The sequence below is a fragment of the Mustela erminea genome, chromosome 1, assembly GCF_009829155.1.
Source record: "Mustela erminea isolate mMusErm1 chromosome 1, mMusErm1.Pri, whole genome shotgun sequence".
In the NCBI taxonomy this organism is placed as follows: domain Eukaryota; kingdom Metazoa; phylum Chordata; class Mammalia; order Carnivora; family Mustelidae; genus Mustela; species Mustela erminea.
Genome location: NC_045614.1, coordinates 62,930,724 through 62,955,218, shown reverse-complemented (window position 1 = coordinate 62,955,218; position 24,495 = coordinate 62,930,724). Strand labels below are relative to the sequence as shown.

At 41.0% G+C, this 24,495-nt stretch overlaps 1 protein-coding gene and 1 long non-coding RNA gene across 2 annotated transcripts in view; one reads left to right on the top strand and one right to left on the bottom strand.

Moving 5' to 3' along the window:
• Positions 1-1,374: 1,374 nt before the first annotated feature.
• Positions 1,375-5,795, bottom strand: LOC116596205. The gene is made up of 3 exons (XR_004288071.1): positions 4,608-5,795; positions 4,372-4,442; positions 1,375-1,458 (listed from the first exon to the last, which is right to left on the bottom strand). It is a non-coding gene; the product is annotated as an uncharacterized LOC116596205 (long non-coding RNA).
• Positions 5,796-5,848: 53 nt separating this feature from the next.
• OXSR1 (oxidative stress responsive kinase 1) overlaps positions 5,849-24,495 on the top strand; it is a 100,644-nt gene continuing 81,997 nt past the window's right edge. The window contains exon 1 of the mRNA XM_032353105.1: positions 5,849-6,290. Within this exon, the coding sequence (XP_032208996.1) occupies positions 6,221-6,290 (70 nt within the window). The 5' untranslated portion in view covers positions 5,849-6,220. The remainder of the gene's footprint in view (positions 6,291-24,495) is intronic.

Sequence of the window (24,495 nt, the reverse complement as noted above, 5' to 3'; positions counted from 1 at the left end):
CCTTTGCTTAGCTAATTATTATAAAGCATACTGATATAATTATTTTTATATATTTTATATATATATATATATTTTATATATATTACTTGGGATATATGCACAGGAGTTTATTGAGGATATAGACCACGGAGTGGAACTGCTGGGCTATGGGGGAAGCATAGGTTCTACTTTTCTAGGTAATACCAACCTGCTTTCCAAAGAGTTGTCTCAAGTGACATTGCAACCAGCAAAGTCATAGTTTCTGCTGCTCTTCATCTTGGCCAATACTTGCTGTTCTCTGGCTTTTGAATTTTGCGCCTCTGGTGAGGGTGAAATGGCACCTCACTTTAGATTTAATTTGCCTTTCCTTGATTATTACTGTGGCTGGGGTTTCTATTTCTGGGACTCCAAAATACTGTTGCGGAATCAATCTTAATGAACTACTTCAATAATTTACATCATTAGTGCTATAAATTATTGGAATGTTTTGTTCTTACAGTTATAACAATGCACATAAAGCAAATGTGTATTGCGCCCCCAAACATCTCCCAGACCTTATTCTACACACTCACATATATGTATGTTATAGACTAAACATTTGTGTCTCCCCCAAATTCATATACTGAAATCCAAAACCTGAATGTGCTACTAGGATTACCTATGGAAGGCAATTAGGTCATAAGGGTGGGGCCCTTAAAAATGGGATTAGGGCTTCCTCCTGCTCTCTGCTCTGTGCCATATGAGGAAACAATGAAAAGACAACCATCTACAAGCCAGGAAGCAGGCTCTCACCAGACACCAGATCTGCCAGCACCTTGATCCTGGACTTCCCAGACTTCAGAACTGTGAGAAAAAGATGTCTGTTGTTTAAATAAGCAGTCTATGGTAATTTGTTGTAGTAGCAACGCTGAAATCTCATTTATCTACAGCTTGCTTGTTTACATTAATTGTGGACCATCCCATTTCAGTATGCATGGACGTACTTCATTCTTTCTAGCTGCTGTATAGCTCATGGTATGGATGGCCCATAATTTCACAGTCTTCTCTTTATTAGTTTTTTTGAGCATGTACTATTTGGATTTATAAAACCCAGTGTGCACAAGAGCATATTCCTCCTACTCCTCTTCCTCAGGAACTCAGTAGCACTGGCCTGGAGCCAACCAAAGTTAGTGAATGCAGTAGAAACTGACCAGATGCTCACCACTGCCATTTCTTCTTCCTGAGCACACCAGAAGCCATGTCCCAGTTTCCTTGACTTGGGTTGGGGTCAGACAACTCAGTCTGACCAACACCACATGAGAGGAAGTAACAGACAGAATTTCCAGTGTTTGCTACCTTTCATGGTTTTCCCTCCCTTAGTTAGCTAGCTCAATGCAGAGTCCAGTGGAGAACTCCAAAGAGGCCCTAGAAGATGCTGCTACGAGACATTACACGCCAAAATCTCCAATTCTCTGTTTGAAGGAGAGGAACTAGGAACATCTGCATTAAGAAATAAGCTTTTGGGTTAAACCAGTCAACTTTTGGGGCTGTAATTTTAGCTAGCATTAATTATAACAATACACATATTTCTTATGTATCCTGAAATGTTTGAAGTAATAAGCAGTTGCCAGTCCTCTATCAATGAACACGTAGATTATTTCTAGCTTCTCCCTATTACAATGATGCTATAATAAACATCCTAATGAGGTAGGTTTTTAGACATATTAAACCCTTAAGTGAAATGGAGCAGGCACCTAGGAACCTGCTCCACCTCGATGAGGTATTTCCTATCTCTTGCTTCATTCGGCTGGAGCTCATCAAGTTGGCAGCATGGTGCCAGTCTGGCTGAGCCTCAAGCTACTCCCTGCTCAGAATCCAGCTGATGCTGAGATTCGCCCTTCTGCACAGACTGACTTTTTTTTTCCTGTAGTAACCTTTGCACCGACCTACTTCTTATACGCTCTGAGGGCCTGTCCCCTTGGACATTCGCTTCCTGGGTAAGCCAAGAGATCAGCTTCGCACCAGGCTCCACACTCCTAGTTTGTGCATGGCTCCTGTAATCTCATGCTCCCACCATGCTGGAGTAGATGCTGTCTACACCCTTTGGGCTTACTCTGGAGTTTGCTTTCAGAACATTCTAGTACATGAGGAAGATTGCTTGTGTCTGTTGCCTGAGTACATTCTCCTGACTTCAGGAGCATGTTTTTTCCCCCGGCACTGGGCTGGGTAGAAGTACAGGAGCATTAATCCCCTAAAGAGGGAAAGGAGGTGGTGGGTAAGTACCTCAGCTACCTTGCCTCTGCATGGGACAATTCTGGGGTGTGTTTCTGTTTCTCAGACAGTTCAGAGCATGATTGAGCCTACATGGTAACCCCTCATGAATTCATCTTTTAGTGATTTTCCTTCCTGTCTCACTTCTCCACTCTGTCAGAGTGCCTCTTGGGGATACTTCCTAAATAAACTATTTGCATCCAAATCCTGGTTTCAGTGCCTGATTTTGGGAGAAACCAAAACTAACACAGAGTCTTCTTTGAAAATGTGAGGAAAAATATGGTCTCTTCCCCCAGGGAAATATGTCATACTTTCAAAAAATCTAGGTGTAATTTGGTGAACTTTTGATATCAGGGCCAGGCTTCCAGAATCACCTAACTTCTCTCCCTCCTCCCACTCCCCATCTTCCAAAACATTACTGAGGAAGCCATATACAAGGACCAGCAGCAGGATTCTAACAGGAATGAAAGTATCACTTTAATAGCTTCAAAAGTGCCTAAAACCCCTTTACCTATTTAAAATACTCTCTGTAGGGGCGCCTGGGTGGCTCAGTGGGTTAAAGCCTCTGCCTTAGGCTCAGGTCATGATCCCAGGGTCCTGGGATTGAGCCCAGGCTCTGCTCTGCAGGGAGCCTGCTTCCTCCCCTCCTCTCTCTACCTGCCTCTGCCTACTTGTGGTCTCTCTCTCTCTGTCAAATAAATAAAAAATCTTTTAAAAAAATACTCTCTGTATGAAAGGCTTCCTCTAGAGTTTTCTCAAAAAGGGTGTTTGCCAAACTCCTTAAGTATTTTCTAGCATGGTATACACATGGTCTCCGACTTACAATGGTTTGACTTACAATTTTTAGACTTCATGATGGTACATTCTACATTTGGTTGAAACTACTTCAAATTTTGAATTTTGATCTTTGCCCAGGCTAGTGCTATGTGGGACAATCCTCTCCCATTAAGCTGGCCAGTGGCAGATGTCACAGCTCCTAGTCAGCCACATGATCACCAGGGTAAACAACCATACACCTACAACTATCCTGTACCCATACAGCCATTCTGTTTTTTTACAGTATTCAATTATATGAGATAGTCAACAATTATAAAACAGGCTTTGTGTTAGATGATTTTGCCCAACTCTAGGTGAATGTAAGTGTTCTGACCATGATTAAAGTAGGCCAGGCTGGGCGCCTGGGTGGCTCAGTGGGTTAAGCCGCTGCCTTCGGCTCAGGTCATGATCTCAGGGTCCTGGGATCGAGGCCCGCATCGGGCTCTCTGCTCAGCAGGGAGCCTGCTTCCCTCTCTCTCTCTCTGCCTGCCTCTCCATCTACTTGTGATTTCTCTCTGTCAAATAAATAAATAAAAATCTTTAAAAAAAAAAAAAAAAAGTAGGCCAGGCTAAGCTATGATGTTCGGCAGGTTAGGGGTAGGAAGCACATCTTCAATAACAGTATTTTCAACTTACGATGGGTTTTTTGGGACATAACCCCATCATAAGTTGGAGATCTGTACTGGCCTTTTCTGCATGATGCTTTGCACTGATTTACATATTTGCTTAGTTATTTACTATTTCTCTACTAGACTATATGCACCATGAAAACAGTGACTAAGTCACTTTGTTTACCACTGTATACCTGGAGTTTATGACAGTGTTCTCACATGGAAGATACGCCATACGCTAAGAACGAGGTTGAGGTTTGGGCTCCTGGGCTCAAATGTCACCAATTCCTTGCTCATTAAGAACATGGAATCTTAATCTCTATCAGGCCACATGGAGAAAGCCCTGGAGATAGCCAAAATTAAATGACCAGATCTGCAGAGCAGATTCTGGCTCAACTACACCATCAGTCTATGTGTGGAGGAGGGAGAGAACTCACTGATGAATGTATAGTGACTCTCTCCCACCCACCAAAAATGTGGGTCAATTCATATTTTCACTATTAGGTTAGTAGCTCCTTTCCATTGGGGAAGGGGGAAGGAGGAAGGTGGTCAAAATCTCTCCCTCAAGTATATACTATTCTGCATATAATTTCAAGGGAGTAAAACAAAACAACAACAAAAAACTTACACAAACTTCTGAAGTCTGTCCATGGTCCATGCAGGCTAACAATCCCAGGTTAACAATCTCTATGGATTTTTTTTTACTGGTACAAACCTCGAGATCTTTAATCTTTACCATCAGCTTTAGCTCCTATCTGATATATTTGATCCTCATCCCTCTTCTCCCTGCAAAAAGAAGGGCAACACAGGGCAGTAAAGGTGTCAGTGGTGATGGCTGAAACCAATTGCTACAGCAAGGCCTGTGTTCTGCTTTCAAACTTGGGCAATGGCTCTTTGGCTGTCACTGGAATATTCCACCTTCTCAATTTCCACCTGTTGAAATCACGTTACCTTTGCAGGGCCTGGTACGAATGCCACCTTTCCCATGAGAAACGTTCTCCAATTCCACCAACCAGGTGGAAACCTAACAGTTCCACTCCTGCGGCTCCTAGTTGAGAACTTTTGTTTTGTGCTCATCGGCCCTTCTATGGCTGAGCTCAGTACAGGGCTTCCGGGCCTGGCAGGTCTCGGCGAAGGCCTCCTTCTCTCAATGACTACTACTGGCCTGAAATATGTTCAAGAGGGAACAGTTTCGCACCTGGCCCAATTCATGCCGATACTCTTTCTTCCATTTTACCAAGCGCGCTCAATTTTCACCTCATTTATTTCCCCAATGGACCCAAGTGGTCAACCTGAGAAAACTCAAGTTAGGGGAGGTCACACAAAAGCCGAGGCCCTTGCAACGATGCCAAACCACAGGGACCGAATCTCACTTGTTTAATGGCCCAAGCCGCGGCAGGAGAAAAGGCCCAACTTTTCGAGCCCCGCCTCGAAAAGACAGGTGCTTCTTTGAGCTCTGGACTCAAAGCTGAGACTGGACAAGAACTCCCTCCCTGCCCAATAAAGTGACAAAGAGGGCGGCGATAGACGCTGCAGAGAGCACTTCCGCCTTGAAAAAGGTGTCGTCAAGGGGCAAGCTTCCAGTTCCATTCCTTCCCACTGCTCAAGGCCTTTCTTCGCGGGCTGTTGTCCGCACCCCAAGGCTACCACACCCAGCTGCGCCCTCCAGCTTCTCCACACCCTCCCGAGCCGTTTGCACGTCTCGAGGGTGTGTCGGTTACGCCGTGACATCACTCCAGGAAAAGGGCAAATCGACCAAGGTACTGGCGATCTTCCTGCGGCCCCGGCGCCAGGAAGCGCGCGAAGAGTCCGGAGGCGGGACTAACTTTGACTGATGTCCACACCCACACATTGCCTTTCCGATCCCTTCTCAAACAAACCAATAACTGAGAGGACGGAGAAGGCAACGTGCCCCAGCCGCCAGGAGTGGCTCCGCCCCATCCATTGGGTCGTCTTTTGGTCGCCATGATTAGTGTGGCTGCCACTTTCTAGCTACTTTGGGCTCTCTGGCTATCTCATACTCTCTCTGAATTCCTTCTTGAGCCTTTGTTCCCTCTCACTGTCAACTTCCACTTTCCCGGGATTCTTGCTAGCTCGGTGCCTCTACAGCCACACTTGAGATGGCGGCCGGAGGCGGGGCCAAGGCGGGGCCAGCCCGGCGCGGTGACGTCAGCGCGCTGCGTGTCGGCAGGTGGAGGGAGAAGGGAAAGTTTGGCCCGTGCGTGGGCTAGGGTGGAGGGCGGGACAGAGGGGTTGGGCCCAGGCGAATACCCTGTCGCTGCTGCAGCGGAGGCCGAGGCCGGGACCTGAGCCGGGCAGGGAGTGCCGGTCGCCGAGGAGCAGGAGGCGAGGTCCGCCGGAGCTTCAAGCCCCCGCCGCTCTGCCGCGCGGTGACCCCGCGCCCAGACGCCGTCCGACCCGTGGTTGTTCCCGAGGCGGTTGGTGGGGGCGCGGCGGCGGCAGCGGCGGCGGCGGCGGCGGCGGCGGTTGGGGGTGGGGAGAGGCGCGGCGAGGAGACGAGAGGTCAGCGAGTTTGAGGGAGGATCGCGAGCCGTGCAGCCGTCATGTCCGAGGACTCGAGCGCCCTGCCCTGGTCCATCAACCGGGACGATTACGAGCTGCAGGAGGTGATAGGTGAGCGCTGGCGCCGCTGAGGGGGGAGGCGCCGCGCTGGGCGGCGGGTGACACGCGGGAACGCGGGGGCCCGCGGGAGCGCGGGGAGCCCAGGACTCACGGATACTCGTGGGCGCTCGTGGGGCCCGGGATTTGTAGGGCGCGTGGGTGAGGCTCTGGGTTTGTGCAGCGCGTGCGAAGCCGGGAGGGGATTTTGCGGCCAGCCTGTGAGGCCGGCGGGATGGGGTTGGAGCGGCTCGTGAGAGATTTAGGTAGTGCCAGATGCTTGAACCTGAGCGATAGATGGGTTTGAGAGGGGAAGAAAAGTGCAGGCACAGGACAGGCCTTTAGCAGGCTGTGTGAGAAATAGGCTGTTGGAATTGTGGGCACAGCCACCTATTTGGGGGATTGTGGGACGGGGGCTTGAGTTCATTCCCGCGCGGGTGTGAGATCACTTGAGTGCTCACGAAGTGCCAAACATTACTGGGGTGGAGCTGGGGATTCTCTCCGGATGAAGCTGAAGGTACCGGGCACCGAGACAACGTAGGCACATCTTCCCACTGTTTGGGAGTGACTTTCTGGTCAGAGAGGTAGACATTGAATAACCAGACAAATGAAAAGAATTTCAAGGTTTGGCAAGTGCTAGGAAGGAAATAAACAAGATGTCCTGATAGAGAGTGACCTGAGGACCTAGTTAGTGTGATTTCAAGGAAAATTCTTTTTCGGAGGCATTGACATTTAAGTTGAGCGCTGAAGGATGAGTCGTCTTCGGATTCCAGGGAAGAGTTTTCCCTGCTGAGGGAGGAGGAAGTGCAAAGGTCCTGAAGAGAGAAAGAGCTTGATGTGTTTCAGGACCTGAGGGATTACTGGCACGGATAGAAAGGGGATCTTATCAAGTTTAGTAAGGATTTTGGAATTTTATTCTAAGTGTATTGGAGGGCTTCAGGCAGAGACAGGACGTCATCTGAGGGATCTGGCTGCTGTGTGGAGTGGATTTGAGGTCCAGGAATACCAGTTGGCCGAGACCAAAAATTGCACAAAGGTGGATTGTAATTCTCAGGCACAGTGATGGGGGGAGGGTGGGGACTTGGGATGAGGGGAGTATTTGTTGGACAACAATAATCCAGTGACTTTAGAAATCAAAAGGGGGTGGGTTTAGCTACACAGAAGCTCAATCTCACTGACATGAGCAGACCCCTCTGTATTGGAGGAAGGAGATTGTCTGCTTTGCTAGATCAGCATCCTGTCCTAAAATTAGTTTTATAACAAAGACTGGCTGAAAGATCTTTAGCTGCCTTAGAGGTGTGTTTATTGCAACGTGGCTATATTTCAGAGAAACTTTATCTCATGTATATATATATATATATATATATTTTTTTTTTCTTTCTTTCTTTTTTTGCCTCTTGTTTCAAAACAAATCTGGGCTAAGTTTTATCTGAAACAAATCACATCTCTTTCCATAAGCCACATCGTGGGTGTCCTTTCTGGATATTTGACATACACTGGTTGGTTCTAAAGACAGCTCACTAGGTGTCTGTCTTGATTGATTGCTTCTGGGTCCCTCAGTCAGTTTCACACTGAAGAAAGAAATTAAGTGAGAGATTTCAAAATGATGTCTGAAAAGTAAAGAAAGGGGATCCTCATCATTGTTTTAGAAGAGAATTTTGCTTCCTTTCTGGGAAGGTATACATCTTTCTGTGGTCATTTTTTATGCCTACCCATTAAGGTGGCATAGAGTTCTAGATGCTTAAAGACTTATTAATTTGGGCTTCTCAAGCCAATAGGGTGTCTGTAAGTGGGCAAAAGAGAGTCTTAGTCCTCTGGGATTGGGTTAGTTTTCATCTCATTCTTAAAGTGGGCCATGCTTAAAAGGTTACTCCAGTATGATTTGACCACCTTAGGTTTTTTGTTTCGTTTAAATTTTTTAATTTTTTTTATAAACATATAACGTATTTTTATCCCCAGGGGTACAGGTATGTGAATCACCAGGTTTACATACTTCATAGCGCTCACCATAGCACATACCCTCCCCAACTGACCATCTTAGTTTTAAAAGGAACTTTACTGAGGTATTATTTACTGCTATAAAATTCACCTATTTTTAAGTACAAAATTCTGTGGTTTTTAGTAGATTTACTGTGGTGTGCACCAGCCAGCATAATCTAGTTTTAGAGTATTTTCATCACCCAGTAAGATCCTTGTGCCTGTTTACAATTAATTCCTGTTCCCACCCCCCAACCCAACGCAACCACAAATCCTTCTGTCTCTATAGGTTTGCCTTTTCTGGACATTTTTCTATAAATGAGATCATAATAACATATTGTCTTTTGTGTTTGGCTTCTTTCACCTCGCGTAATATTTCTTCATTTGTAAAAACAATTTTACTGGGTTACAGTTTCTATACCACAGTCCACCTGTATAAGTGTACAATTGTATAATTTTTTAGTAAATTTACAGAGTTGTTCAATCATCCCTACAGTCCAATTTTAGAACATTTCCATCATTCCAAAAAGATGCCTCATGTCCATTTGCAGTCACTCCCTGTTCCCACCCCCTGCCACAGGCAACCACAAAACTACTTTCTGCTGCTATAGATTTGCCTTTTCTGGATATTTCATGTAAATATAATCATATGATATGTGACCCTTTATAGTGGTTTCTTTGACTTGCCATGTTTTCCGAAATTCATCGATATTATAGCCTGTTACCAGTACATTATTCCTTTTTATTGGATACCATGTGATGAACATTGGCTTGTTTCTGCTTTTTGGCTATTTGGAATAATGTTGTTATGAGCATTCACTCAGTAGATCTTCATGTGAACATGTTTCCTTTTCCTTGTGTGGAATTTCTGGGTCAGTGGTAAATTTATGTTTAACTTTTTAAGAAAATGATAAACCTTTTCAAAATGACTGTCATTTTTCATTCCCACCAGGCATGTATGAGGGTTCCTATTTATCTTTGTCAGCTTTGTTGTCTTTGATTATAGCCATCCTAGTGGGTATGAAGTGGTATCTGGTGGTTCTGTTTTGCATTTCTTTAATAACTAATGATGGTGAGCGTCTTCATGTGCTTATTTACTAGCTTTTCATCTATCTGCTTTGGTGAAAAGTCTATTCAAATGTTCTGCCCACTTGGGTTGCCCCTGGGTTATTTTCTTACTGAGTTATAGGCTGTGTGTGTATGTGTTCATTTGGTTGTCAGTCCTTCACCTGATACATGATTTCAGGTATTTCTTCCCCTGGTCTGTAGCTTGTGTTTTCATTTTCTTAATAGCGTCTTTTAAAGCAAAGGAGTTTAGAATTTTGACAAGTTTTAATTATCCCTTTTTCTTTATTGATTGTACTTTTGGTGGCGTATCTAAGAAATTTTTACTAATCCAACTTCACAAAGATTTTCTTTCCTGTGCTATCTCCTAAGTCTTACAGTTTTAGCTCTTACATTTAGACCTTAAAGACATTTTGAGTTAATTTTTTAAGGTATGGTGTGAGGTAAGATGAACCATCTTGTTTCACAGATGAAGACAGTGGGGGCATAAAAAGGTAAAATGAACTTCTAAAGTCATAGAGCTAATTACTGGCACAGCTAATACCTGTGTCTAACTCTCCTATTGCCTAATTCAGCATCCTCGTTCTATGTAGAAATTTGATTGGTTTTTGTATATAAAATGGAAGATAATAGTCATAGTCTGAAAGTTTAAGTAAAATTAATTAAGGGAATGAAGGATTAAGGGAAATATCCTTACAATGAAAGATCAAATAGGAGCAGATATTTTGAAGGTGACCCTTTTGGATGTAGTAGAATTTTTCTTTTGTGTATCCTATTTTAGTTTTAAATGTCACCCCCTCATTTGTAAGTTCCTGAAAGTTCCTAATATCCTTCCATTCCGCTCCCAATAGGGAGGGGAAAAATTTTTTTTTCCTTGAACTGTAGCTTATTATTTATTATTATAGATAATGTATTATATCATGATATACAATATATACACTATATAAAATAATATAATATTATATTACATATGTAATGTTATAATAATATAGCCTCAACAAGCAGGTGTTTTTTTTTTAATTAGTAAGTTAATTTATTTGACAGAACAGCAGGCAGAGGGAGAGGGATAAGTAGGCTCTCTGCTGAGAAGGGAGCTGCACGTGGGGCTCGATCGCAGGACCCTGGGATCATGACCTGAGTTGAAGGCAGCCGCTTAATCGACTGAGCCGCTCAGTCACCCCAAAGTCGTGTACTTATTCTGTTTGCTTCTGTGCTGAAATGTTTGGAATAAATGTTTGGAATAGTATTTTGAAATAAGCTATAATCTTCAAAATGAATCTTTGTGATTTCTTCAGATTACACGTAATTTTTTCAGGAAACACGTGATTGGCATTCAGAAAAAAAACATTTGGGGATCATTTGAATTTTCTCTTTTCAAAGAATTGTATTTTAAGGCAGTGGTTAAATGATGCCTCCTTTCTGATCAAAGCATGTGCATTTATTTGAAATGTAATTTTTTTTTTTTACACTTTCTACTTAGCCTGTAATATTTGTAGGGTTGGTGCACCTGGGTGACATAGTCGGTTGGGTGTATGACTTTTGGTTTCTGCTCAGGTCTGATATCAGGGTCATGGGATTGAGCACCTCTTCAGGTTCCATACTCAGAGCAGAGTCTGCTTGGGTTTCTGTCTTTTTCAGGTGACACCCCCCACCCCCCTACCCTGCTGTCTTTCTCAAATAAATAAGTCTTTTTTTTTTTAATTTTATTTATTTATTTGAGAGAGAGAGAGAGAGATTGAGTGAGAGCACTAGTCTGGGGTGAGAGGCAGATGGAGAAGCAGACTCCCTTTAGCAGGGAGCCTGACATGGTATGGTACTTTGTCCCAGGACCCTGGGATAATGGGTCATGGGATCATGACCTGAACTGAGGGCAGATGTTTAACTGACTGAGCCACCCAGGCATCCTGAATAATTTTTTTTGTTTTAAGATTTTTTTTGTTTATTTGAAAGAAAGAGACACAGCGAGAGAGGGAACATAAGCAGGGGTAGTGGGAGAGGGAGAAGCAGGTTTTCTGCTGAGCAGGACAGTGGGGTCATGATCTGAGCCGAAGGTAGATGCTTAACAACTGAGCCACCCAGGCATCCCTATCCCTAAATCTTAAAAAATATGTATATATTTGTAGGGTTACTTGCTTCTCACATTCTGTTTCGTGTTCTCTCTTTTTGGGAAAATCCTGTAGTGAAAAGAAAAATTCCCTTCCTAGAAAAGCATACAAATTGGGAATTCAAAGGATTTCCTTTTAAAGAATTGTATCATCTTAAGCATACTTTGGCAAGATTTGAAGTTCTTTAGTATGATTACTTATAAAAGGTGTTAGTAGTATTGTCAGTATCGCTTACTCACCTTTTCAGTGTTTTTGAGCTCCTTCCTAACCATTATTATAGTATTAGAATTTCTGACCAGGTGTTGTACTATATTTGACATATTTTGAAGCAGCTGGAAGAGTATGGTCTTAAGGTTGTGCTGACCTAGATTCAAATCCTGGCTTTACCTTTTTGTTACCTATGTGATCTTGGGCAATTTATATAACTGATTTTAGTGTCAGCTTTTTGTCTATAAAATCGAGATAATGGACTTAAATTATTGAGGCTGTTATGTAGATGAAGCATAATTTTGTACAGAAAATGTTTAGTTTGCATTGAATACTTCTTTTTTAAAAAATTTTATTTATTTATTTGACAGAAAGAGATACCACAAGTAGGTGGAGAGACAGGCAGAGAGAGGAGGAAGCAGGCTTCTCCCTGAGCAGTGAGCCTGATGTGGGGCTCCATCCCAGGACCCTGGGATCATGACCTGAGCTGAAGACAGAGGCTTTAACCCACTGAGCCACCCAGGCGCCCCTCTTTTTTTTTTCTTTAAGATTTTATTTATTTATTTGATAGAGAGAGAGAGAGATCCCAAGTAGGCACAGAGGCAGGCAGGAGGGGGAAGCGGGCTCCCTGCTAAGCAGAGAGACTGATGGGGGCTCGATCCCAGGACCCTGAGACAATGACCTGAGCCAAAGGCAGAGGCTTAACCCACTGAGCCACCCAGGCGCCCCCACACTGAACGTTCCTTAACATAATGGTTTTTGTTATCTCTTTTTTCTCCTCCTTATGTTTTGTAATTTTTGATATTACCGTGAAATATGAAATACTGTGTGATTTGTTGTAATGCTTATTGGAACATCACTGCATCTTTTTTTCCCTAGATCTTTATTAAAGTTTAGATGGATTTCAGGATTTACAGTGGACATGATAGTATAGCTTTATAAGACCCTGCCACCTGTGATATTGTCAACAATATGGTATGATGGCAGATAGAAAAAACAGTCTGGCAGTGGCTGTGCCATGTGCCTTTTATTTTTCTACATTTTGAAAAATCTGCTTAAGTATTCACTGTTTACCTTGGATTGGATTTAGAAAATTATTCATTAAGATCTGTTTTTAATAAGGTATGATTTACCTAGCTTTGATATTTGGTGAGGGCAACTCATTAGCTTTATTTTTTTTTTTAAGATTTTATTTATTTATTCGACAGAGATCACAAGTAGGCAGAGAGGCAGGCATTGAGAGAGGGGGAAGCAGGCTGCCTGCCAAGCAGAGAGCCCAATGTGGGGCTCAATCCCAGGACCCTGGGATCATGACCCGAGCTGAAGGCAGAGGCTTTAACCGACTGAACCACCCAGGTGCCCCCATTAACTTTATTCTCTGCCTTCCTCTCTCCTTTTTTATTTTCTTTATTCACTAGCCACACATTTTGATGTCTGAAAGTAATGGTTGTCAATTCCAGGTTGTCAGATTCCAGGATCTCACCTCGAGGCTCCATAAATGTGAAAGACATGCTCTATCAATAAAATGATGCTTAATGCTTAGTGTATTTTCTCCCCGTGTTGGGAGACTTCACTCTGGTGATATTATCAGTAAAGGTCAGCGTTGGGCCAACAAGTTTATAGGGCTGTATCAGGTAGGGCTTGCATTGGCTGCATGTGATGGATAACATATAATAGTGGCTTAATAAAGTACCTTTTTCCCCTTCTGTAACTGGAGTGGCAGCCTCTGTGCCCTAATTAAGCACGCAGGCCCCTAGTTTCTACTCCACTGCACTTAGCACATAACTCTCATTCTCATAGTTGCAGCATAGTTGTACTCCTAGCCTCATTCTTGTGTTCCAGGCTGGAAGAATATGGCAAAAAGACAAAGGCATGTGATGACTGAGTTGGCTCCCTTGCAAAGAACTTTCTTTACTGGAAGCCTTACCCAGTGACTTCCATTTCTAGTTTATTGGCCAGAACCATGTAACTTGGTCATTTGCAAGGTAGGCTATGAAATAAAGCTTGCTGGGCACATTATTACTTCAAACAGAATAGGTTAAGTTTCTCTTATTAAAGAAGGAAAAATTGTATGTTGGATAGGCAACTAAAATGTTGGCTTTGGTGTTTTTTTAAATTAAAATAGTTAAATAATACATTACGAGTAAATAATTTAACCATAGTAAACAGTTAATAAATGTTAGCTTTAATCTAAGCAGGCAGTTGCTTACCAGTTAAGAGCATGGTATTGAGTCATCATGTATTTCTGGTTTCTAGACCCAACTCTTCCTCTTACTAGTTTATGACCTAAGTCTTATTTTTATAATAATTATTATTATTGTATTAGATGAAAAAATTGAAATGCAAGTAAAGAAAGTTTTCAGCATAGTACTTGGCACGCAGAATAAGTGTTTGATCGGTGTTAATGCTCATGATGGTAATAATGAGCTCATGCCCATGAAGACTGGGCCACTTTTGTGTTTGCTCTACCTTAAATGAGTAATTTTTTCCTTGAAAATCTATGTCACTGCTTGGCCAGTTCATCTAGTCAGCAAGTATTTATTGAACTTATGTTGTGTGCCAGGTACTGTTCTGGATGCTTGGGATACAGCAGCGAAATCCCTTTGGGATACAGCAGACGTAAATCCCTTTTTTATGGAGTTTAGAATCTAGTGGGGATAAAGGACAAAAATCAAGCAGGGAAAGGGGTTGGAGACTGCTAGGGGTAGAGGTGAGTTTTTGTTTTGTTTTGTTTTAAAGATTTGTTTATTTTAGAGAGAGAGAGCGGTGGGAGGGGCAAAGTGAGAGAGAGTCTCAAGCAGACTCCGCACTGAGTGCAAAGCCCAACCAGGGCTTCATCGCAGGACCCTGAACCCAAATTAAGAGTCAGAAACCCAACCCATGGAGCCACCCAGTTGCCCCTAGAGGTGAGATTAAAAAGTCCGGGAAGTCTCACTGAGCAGATGACATTTGACAAAAGACCTGAAGGAATTGGAGAAGTGAGTATTGTGGTTATCTGCAGGCGGCTTGCTCCAGGCAGAGGGAGCAGCAGAAGTGAACGCCTGAAGTGGAATAGAAGCATGCTCATGTGACTAAGGAATAGGAGGCAAGAGTGGCTGGAGCAGAGTGCAACGAGGTGTGGAGGCAGATGGGAAGAGACCAGAAGAGTAAGGCGGTACGGTTGTGTGGTCCTGACCATCAGATGGGGTGAAGCCGTAGAAGTCATTATGGGTACCTGGCTTTTGCTTTGAGTAAGAATGAAAATCATTACAGGGTTTTGAGCAGGGGATTAAAATAACTGTGTTTCAGAAGGATAACTCAGGCTTCTATGTAGAGAATAGTTTTGTAAGGGTGCAGGGGTGGAAGGAGAATTTATCCAGTGGAGAGGGGTAGTATTGGAGGTGGTGACAAGTAATCAGATGCTGGATCTAATATATTTTGGAGTTAGAGAGTTGCCATTGGTTTAGATGTGAAAAGATTCTAAGCGTTTTGGCTGGAGCATCCGGAAGGATGGAGTTACCATCAGTTGAGATGGGAAATTACCAGAGTGAACAGGGGACAGAGATGATTCATTACAAAACCATCATGCTGTGTGAATAATTACTCAAAGCATATGGCAGTGTGTCTTATTTTCATCTTTGTATGGAGAGAATAGCATGATTTTCATGATGACTATTCTTACAGCTGTTTTACCAGTTCTAGGAGCTTTAATTTTCAACATGATGCTGATAAGAGAAAAGGGTTTTCAAAATTGTAATTTCCTTGTATTTTCCTTGAATCAGGTGACAGTGCCTTAATCATCTTTCAGAATGAAGAGTCTGGCCTGGCCTTTTTTTTTTTTTTTTTTAAAGATTTATTTATTTATTTGACAGAGATCACAAGTAGGCACAGAGGCAGGCAGAGAGAGAGGAGGAAGCAGGCTCCCCGCTGAGCAGAGAGCCTGATGCGGGGCTTGGTCCCAGGACCCTGGGACCATGACCTGAGCTGAAGGCAGAGGCTTTAACCCACTGAGCCACCTAGGCGCCCCTGGCCTAGCTTTTTAATTGAATGCAAAACCTTACTAAAGAACACTTTAAAAAAATTAAAAAATAAAGTAGAAAAGAACACAAAATCTTTAGAATATGTATCTGTTGTAATGATGGCTGGCCAAAATTTGGAGGAAATTAATTTATTTATTTTTTCCTCATGCTTAGGAATAATATCCATTTTTAACTTTCTTTCTTAAATTTCTGGGTCTTCTAAAGTGGCCAGATACTAAAAATTTTTTTAGTCCTCCTCATGCCTTTGGGCATCTCCTTTTCTGTCTTGAGAGATTAAATTACCCAATTTGAAGAGTTTTAGGAGAAAGGTCATTCATATTTTTGTATACTTAGTCCATTCTGTATGTAATGTATGTTAAGACTACAGTTTAAGAGCTCACTAGGCGGGGTGCTTGGGTGGCTCAGTGGATTAAGCATCTGCCTTTGGCTCAGGTCACGGTCCCAGGGTGCTGGGATCAAGTCCCACATCCAGTTCCCTGCTCAGTGGGGAGTCTGTTTCTCCCTCTGCCTGTCCCACCCCCAGTCTGCTTGTGCGCGTGCTCTCTCTCTCTCACTCACTCTCCCTCAAATGAATAAAATCTTTAAAAAAAAAAAAAAGAGCTCACTAGGAGATGACAAGAGTAGAAGAAATGGGGAGGTAGGGAGCGATGCAGGGAGGATACAAAACTGTGTAAAGTATTGAAAGTCTGAATTAGGGTGTATTATTGGAAACTGATTTACATTTTCCATTATATTATTCTTAATATTAGTCCCATGCTTAGTATAGGGCATTAGAGCAGTAGCTTTTACACTTTTAACTAAAACGTTCCTAAGAGATCTCTTTTACAGTTGCATGTGTATTTATACTGAAGTAAAAAGTTAATACAAAATACCATTTACTTTTACTATGTGCTATGCATGCTGGTATTTTCTGTTTGACTCTTTTCACTCTAAGAAAAATGATGGTTGAAACTCTGTAAATTGACTTGTAGTTTTTTGTTTTGTTTTGTTTTCATTTTTGTTTTAAGATTTAATTATTTATTTGTCAGAGAGAGCACAAGCAGACAGAGTGGCACGCAGAGTCAGAGGGAGAAGCAGGCTCCCCACTGAGCAAGAAGCCCAATGCAGGACTCAATCCCAGGACTCTAGGATAATGACCTGAGCCAAAGGCAGCTGCTTAACCAATTGAGCCGCCAAGGCCCCCTTGAATGGTAGTTTAAAATTTTCTCATAAAGGAACATGCTTTAAAGAGTCGAGTATTTTAAAAATTTGTATCTCTCTCTTTTTAAAAAATAATTTATTTCTATTTTAAGTAGGTTCCACAGCTAACTTGGAACTTGAACTCAGGACCCTGAGATTAACAGTTCCGTGCTCTACCAACTGAGCCAGCCAGGGGCCCCAAAATTTGTATCTCTAATCCTGTGTTTTCAAAGTCTTTTAAAAAATTGGTGAATAGGGGCACCTGGGTGGCTCAGTGGGTTAAGCCGCTGCCTTCGGCTCAGGTCATGATCTCAGGGTCCTGGGATCGAGTCCTGCATCGGGCTCTCTGCTCAGCAGGGAGCCTGCTTCCCTCTCTCTCTCTGCCTGCCTCTCCATCTACTTGTGATTTCTCTCTGTCAAATAAATAAATAAAATCTTTAAAAAAAGAATTGGTGAATAGTTAAAATGATTATAAAGACATTTTAAAGGTATTCTTCACTAACCTCTTATCTACATTATTGATATTTTCTGTGAGTAAATTTTTTTCTAATGAAGATAGAACATCATTAACTGTTCTGAATTAGTGGTATTGAGTTTTTACTGCATTACCATAAGACTTTATGTTAGAACTTCAGAATATTTTTCAATTGCTGAATAATGTTTTGGTATTTGGGGAAAATAATATGAAGGTTAATGAAAGTGATTTATTGTTAGCATGGTGGAAGTAGAGCCTGCAAGTCTCTTTTTATCATTAAATGTGGGAAATGCTTATGGCTTTGTCTTTTGGCCTTTTATTAAATCACATCTTGCCTCCAGGGAGATTTATTAAATGAGTGATTCTTTGTGTAAAAGAAAGGTATTTTAGCGTGTAGACAATTATGATTGATAATACCTCGGTTTAGTGTTTCATTATTAATGAAATTAATTCTGTGTTTAATAATGACTAGGAATTAATAACAAGTGAACCCCCCAAATTGCTATGTCTGTATTTTTAATGCCAGCATGGTATTTGTTTACGTATCATATGACATTAGTATATTTAAAGCTAGTATTTCAGATTTTGTATAAATACACAGTAAATAATCAATGCTTGATTATCCTGGGGTAGAGTAACTGGTTTGAGAGTTAATGCCAGTTTAAAAGAATACCACTAGGTAGCACATTTGCAAAAATTAAAATGAAATGAAAAAGCATCAGGGAATACATTTACATATTAGAAGACATCTGTTATTAGGACTGAAGGTACCCTGTAGAGGCCTCATTGTGTCTTCTGTGACTTGAGAATGCCTCTCATCTTAGCCTGACAGATACGTGACCTGCATGATTAGCGTCCCTCCTCTGGGGTTTCCCAGAGTGAGGCAGTAGCCTCTCATTGAAGGCAAGAGAGTTGTTAAATGTTCTAAAGGGATTCCATGCAGAAAGAACTTGAAAAGGAAAGGATGGGAGTGGGAGAATAGTTACTGTACTGCCTAATTCTGTCGCATACTCATGTGCAAAACAAAGGGAGTTCAGTGAAGAAGCAGACTGCAAACTATTTCAATAGAAGCCTGTTGGAACCTTCTTATCAAGGAATATGTTAGTAGTTCTAAGCTTTTGTCAAAATAGTTCAAGTACACTATTGGATAATGTCATTGAATACACATGTGTTCTTGAATATTGGATTTTATTTGGATTTTGCATGTCATGAACTTTGTGCATAGTTTTGCTTAGTTTGTTATAGATGTAATTTGGGTTTATCTGTGTCAGTGTTGACTATGGATGTGTATAGCTTTGGTCAGGGACTTTCAAATGGATTTTGGTATAACAAATTCTGTTGAATTATACAATTGTATATGTAAGTTGTTTTCAAATTTTAATATCTGTAGCACATTTATATTATTAGAAATCTGATTTTATACTTAAAGAGATTTTTTAGTAACAGCTTTATTGAGATATAGTGTACATACTATGAAATTTGCCCCTTTGAAGTGTGAAGTTGTGTATTCATAGAGTTACGCAACCATCACCACTGTCTAATTCCAGAACATTTTCATAGCTCTTGAAACTCCATATCCATTAGCTGTACTCCCTATTTCCCCCTTCCTCTAGTTTCTGGCAACCTCTAATCTATTTTCTGCAGATATGGATTTGTCTATTCTGGATATTCTACATAAATAGAATCACACTAATATGAAATGTTGGGGTCTGGGGGCAAACGGTCAAGAAAGAATTCTTGAGACTTCTTCATTGCCAAAAAAGTGTGGTTTTATTAAAGCATGGGGACGGGACCTCTGGGCAGAAAGAGATGCACTGGAATTGTGAGGCGTGACTGATTATATAGTTTCAAGTTGGAAGGGAGTTAGGGATAGCATATCCCTAAAGAATTTGGAACCAAGGTTTCCAAGACCTTGAGGGGCTAGCTTTGTTAGGAAAAGGTCATTTACTACTGTCCAGTGAAACTTTAGTCATAAGACTCTTCAGATGTGTATCAGTGGGCCATATGCTTGAAAGATGATTGCTAACGTATATCTTGGGGGTAGAGATAAAGGTAGTTTCTAAAGGGATTTTTACAGGATCCTAGAGGTCTGGCTAATGTCAAGCTAAGGTTGCCTTTTGCCGTAGCAAAGTATTAGCAACATTGAAGCAGCGAATAAGATCCTTGAGGAAGGTCCGTCAGCCTGTCTCAAGTAGGGCTGTAAGTTGTAAGGAACTTTAATTTTTTTTCTTTTGCCTTTTGTGTCTGGCATATTTACTTAGCGTGTTTTCTTGGGTCATCCATGTTGTAGCGTGTGTCAGTACTCAGTTCTTTTTATTGCCGAATGGTATCATTGTATGGATATACCATATCTGTTCCTCAGTTGGAAATTTGGGTTGTTTCCACTTTTTGGCTTTTATGAGTAATACTGCAGTAAACAACTGTGTGAAAGTATTTGTTTTTTGTTTTCTTGAGTATATACATAGGAGTTGAAGTGCTAGATTGTGTGGTAATCTATGCTTAACATTTTGAGAACCTGCCAGACTCTTTTCTGAAGCTAGTACGTTACTGTACAGTCCTACCAGCAGTATAGGAGGTTTCTCTACATCCTTACCAACACTTGTTATTGTCTTTTTGATTATAGCCATGAAGTGTTATCTTGCTGTGGTTTTGTGAAGAGAGTTTTAAAATTGAAAACTTCGTATTACAAAGTGTTAGTTACTGTAGCTTGTGTGTTAATTTTTATTCTGAAATATTTGAGGGAATATATAAGAACAGTAAGTAGTAATTAATGAAATAACTTTTAACACTGAAATAAATGATAATTACAGAGGGTAAATTTAAATGACTGTGATGTTTGAGACTGACTTTTTTGGATATTTCACTACTGTTAGACCATATAAACAAAGGTAATTCTCAGTTCTTAGTCTTTTTTCATTCCCATATTCTGGTGTTCATGTAAGTTGACTTGTAACTTGAAAATGATTTCAAAATCATTACCAAACTTTTTTTCTTTCCTAGAAAGAAATTTCTGAAATTTCCTAGAAATCCAGGTATCTTCTGGAGGATTTGAATATTTCATTTTAAGATGATGTGGTATCTCTTGGTCTCACTCTGATGGGGCCCCCAAATGTGGTATGACAACCAGGTAGAAGCCAGCAGTGCAGTGAAAGGATTCACCCAAGACATAATAAAGGAGACAGAAGTTTATTGAATATACCACAAAGGAGAAGCAAGATAGAGGGACAAGGGAGACGGGCAAGGACGGAGGGGTAGAGATTCACACACACACACACACACACACACACATACAGAGACACAGTGAGAGACAGAGAGATGGATATAAGTAGACCATGGTTACTTAGAGCCTATGGGTATTTTGATGTGGGTCGCCCAGGGGCTTGTGGGTCACTGTGGGCCCTTTCTACATTCCATTGCTCAAGCTTGTTTGCCTAAAAGCGGTCTCTACAGATGATAGAAATGGAAATTATTTCTTCTAGTAATATACATAATAGTATGACTTGTAAATTGGGGAAAATGGATATTTAAGGACAGAATACTGTGTATTTTTGTCTTCTGCTGATGATAAGCTCCTCCTCTCACTCTATCTCTGTTAACTACTCTTAATCGTTCCTGTGGATTTTTTCAGAAAACGTTAACACACATATATCCTTTTGTAGAGTGTTTTTCTCTTTGATTTTTTCCACTTAGATATTTAAGTTTTAAAGCCCCAGGTGTTAAATTGCCATGTACTTAACTTAGATGACCTAATTAGCTCTTTTTTTTTTTAAAGATTTTATTTATTTATTTGACAGATCACAAGTAGGCAGAGAGACAGGCAGAGAGAGATGGGGGGGGGCGGTTAGCAGGCTCCCTGCTGAGCAGAGAACCCAGGACCCTGAGATCATGACCTGAGGCGAAGGCAGAGGCTCAACCCACTGAGCCACCCAGGTGCCCCTAATTAGCTCTCTTACAGACTGTCATATGGTCTTACTAAAGTTAATACCTCATTCTCCAAACTGAATGCTCTCCCTGAGAATGTTTAAGTAGTATTTCCTCCCAAATATTGAAAGCGTGTTGCATTTTACCTGAAGCATTGTGCTTAAAGTTATTTTTCTTAATATACTGTGCAGTACATAGGGCACTTTTTCTTTCCCTGTTTTCCCTTTTGCCTACATTTTATCAAAATGTAGGAAGAGGACGAGAGAAAGGAGGAAAAAATGTAATGATTGGGGCACCTGGGTGGCTCAGTGGGTTAAAGCCTCTGCCTTCGGCTCAGGTCATGATATTGGGGCGCCTGGGTGGCTCAGTGGGTTAAGCCGCTGCCTTTGGCTCAGGTCATGATCTCAGGGTCCTGGGATCGAGTCCCGCATGGGGCTCTCTGCTCAGCAGGGAGCCTGCTTCCCTTCCTGCCTCTCTGCCTACTTGTGATTTCTTTCTGTCAAATAAATAAAATCTTTAAAAAAAAAATGTAATGATTGCTCATTTTTCCTTTTTTAGTGTTTACAATTCAGTTTTCTTCAAGGCTGAGTATTTGTACCAGAGAATGTTTAGTCTGTGGTCATACCAATGATTATGATAGTGAGAAACCCAATTTGAATGGAATGGGTATAGATGGGGAGTTGGTGAGGGTAATTTTTCCTCATGTGTTTTGGTTAAGATTTAGGTACCTTAAAAGCATTATAAACCTGCCTTATGCCAAATATTTGAGACACAGCAATGTCTTTTAACAGTTTAAACATCTAACAAAAAGATAAAGGGTGAGGAAATGAACAATAGTGACATTTATTGAGCATTTATGTGCCCCCGGCACACAGGCAGGACATGAAGACTTAACTCTGCTAAGGGCAGTGGGGCTGAAGTTTGAATCTAAGTGTGTTTTCCATGGAGCTTCCTGAAGTTGGGTGAGTTACCAGTTGGGCTTTCAAAGGAGGGGCCAGTATGGATTAATACATAGAAAGCAGAGTGAATGGCTTCTACAGAGGCATGGAGATGGGGATAAATAAGTTGCATCTGGAGTGTGGAAAACTAGTTAACTTGTTCAGTTATCCAGTGGTATAGTGTCAGGTAGCTGCTATGGTTGAGGGATCTGATGAGTGACGTTATGCAAATCGTGTTTGGAGATTATGTTATTAATGGCCAGAATGGGTTGAGGCCTGGGCTTTTTTTTCCCCAAAACACAGAACTTAACTAAAATTTTAGTAGTTATATGTATACTGTACCTATTTGTATATTTGTATATTTGTATATGTGTGGTCTGTATAGTTCTATGCAGTTTTATTACACATGTGCTTTTGTGGAACTGCCGGTAAACTCAAGATACTAAACTTTATCCCACCACAGAGTTCCCTCAGGCTACCCCTTGATAGCCATACTTAACCCCTCTCTGTATATCCCTATCCCTTGACAACCACTTATCTGTTCTCCATTGTTTTTGTTATTTCAAGAATGTTATATACAAATGGAGTCCTGAAAAAGTGTAACTTTTTTTACTCAGCATAATGCCCATGAGGTTCTTTGAAGAAATTGTGCGTATTAGTAGTTTGTTCATTTTTCTTGCTGATAGTATGGATGGTTCTGTTCTGTATGGATGGTTCTGTTCTGCCAATACTGCATTGTCTTGTTTACTCTATATCATAAGTCTTTTTTTTTTTTAATTTATTTGACAGAGATCACAAGTAGGCAGAGAGGCAGGCAGAGAGAGAGGAAGGGAAGCAGGCTCCCTGCTGAGCAGAGAGCCCCATGCGGGACTCGATCCCAGGACCCTGAGATCATGACCTGAGCCAAAGGCAGCGGCTTAACCCACTGAGCCACCCAGGCGCCCCAATATCATAAGTCTTTTTAAAAAAACTCATCAATCAGCATTTATTCTTTGAGAACCCAATATGTGTTTTTTTTATTGAGATATAATTGTCATGGAGTATCCTCTTAGTTTCAGGTGTACATTATAGTGATTTGGTACTTTATCCTTTTGAAGCAACGATGAGTCCCGTTATCTGTTGCTATGTAAAATTATTACAATTTGACTGACTATATTCCCTATGCCGTACTTTATATCCCCATGACTTACTTATTTTATAACTGAAAGTTTGAACCTATAATAAGTCTTGAAATTAGATATTATGAATCCTTCAGCTTTCTTCTTCATAATTGTGTTGGCTATTCTAGGGCCTTCTCTTTTCATATGAACTTTAGAATGAGCTTGTCTGTGTACAAAATATCTTGCTGGTGTTTTGATAGGAATTCATTAAACCTATATATAGTCATTTTGGGGAGTATTGACATCTTTAGTGTGTTGAGTTTTCTAATACACGAACATAATAAGTTTCTCCCAATTTTTATATCTTCTTTGCTTTCTTTCATCAGTATTTTACATTTTTTAGCATACATATCCTCTTCATATTTTGTTGGATTTATACTTTAGTATTTCCTTTTGAGGGAGCAGTTATAAATGATGCTGTGTTTTAAAACTTTGGTTTCCACTTATTTGTGTTTGCATATAGAAATGAAGTTGATTTTCATGTTGATCTTGTATCTTGCAACGTTGCAAAACTGTCTTATAAGTTCTGGGAACTTTTCTTGTGCATTCCTTGGGATTTTCTGTATAGACAACGACACCATCTAAAATAAGGACAGTTTTATTTTTATTTTCCAATGCGAATGCCTCTTCTTTCTTTTTCTTGCCTTGTAACGAAGGCTAGGATTTCTAGTACTGTGTTGCTTATGAGTGATGAGAATGGACATCCTTACCTTTTTCTCAGTCTTAGAAGGAAGGAATTCAGTCATTCACCCTTAAGTATGTTGTTTGCTATAACTTTCCTGTAGGTATTCTTCATGAAGTTGAAGATCCCCTCATTTCCTAGTTTTCTTAGTTTTTATTATGAATGGTGTCGAATTTTTTAAAAATATTTTTCTATGTCAGTTGATAGGATCATATGATATTTTTCCTTTAGCTTATTGGTATGTATTGCATTGATTTTTAAAAAATATTATACCAACCTTACATACTTGGAATACATGTTACTTGGTTGTGGTGTACTAACTATTTTGGATTCAATTTGCTAATATTTTTGTAAGGGTTTTGCAGCTAAATTCGTGAGATATACTGGTCTGTAGTTTTCTTAATTCTTGTGATGTCTTTGTCTGGTTTTGGTATTGGTAACAATTGGTTTCATAAAATGAGTTGGGATGTGTTCCCGCTTCTTCCATTCCTG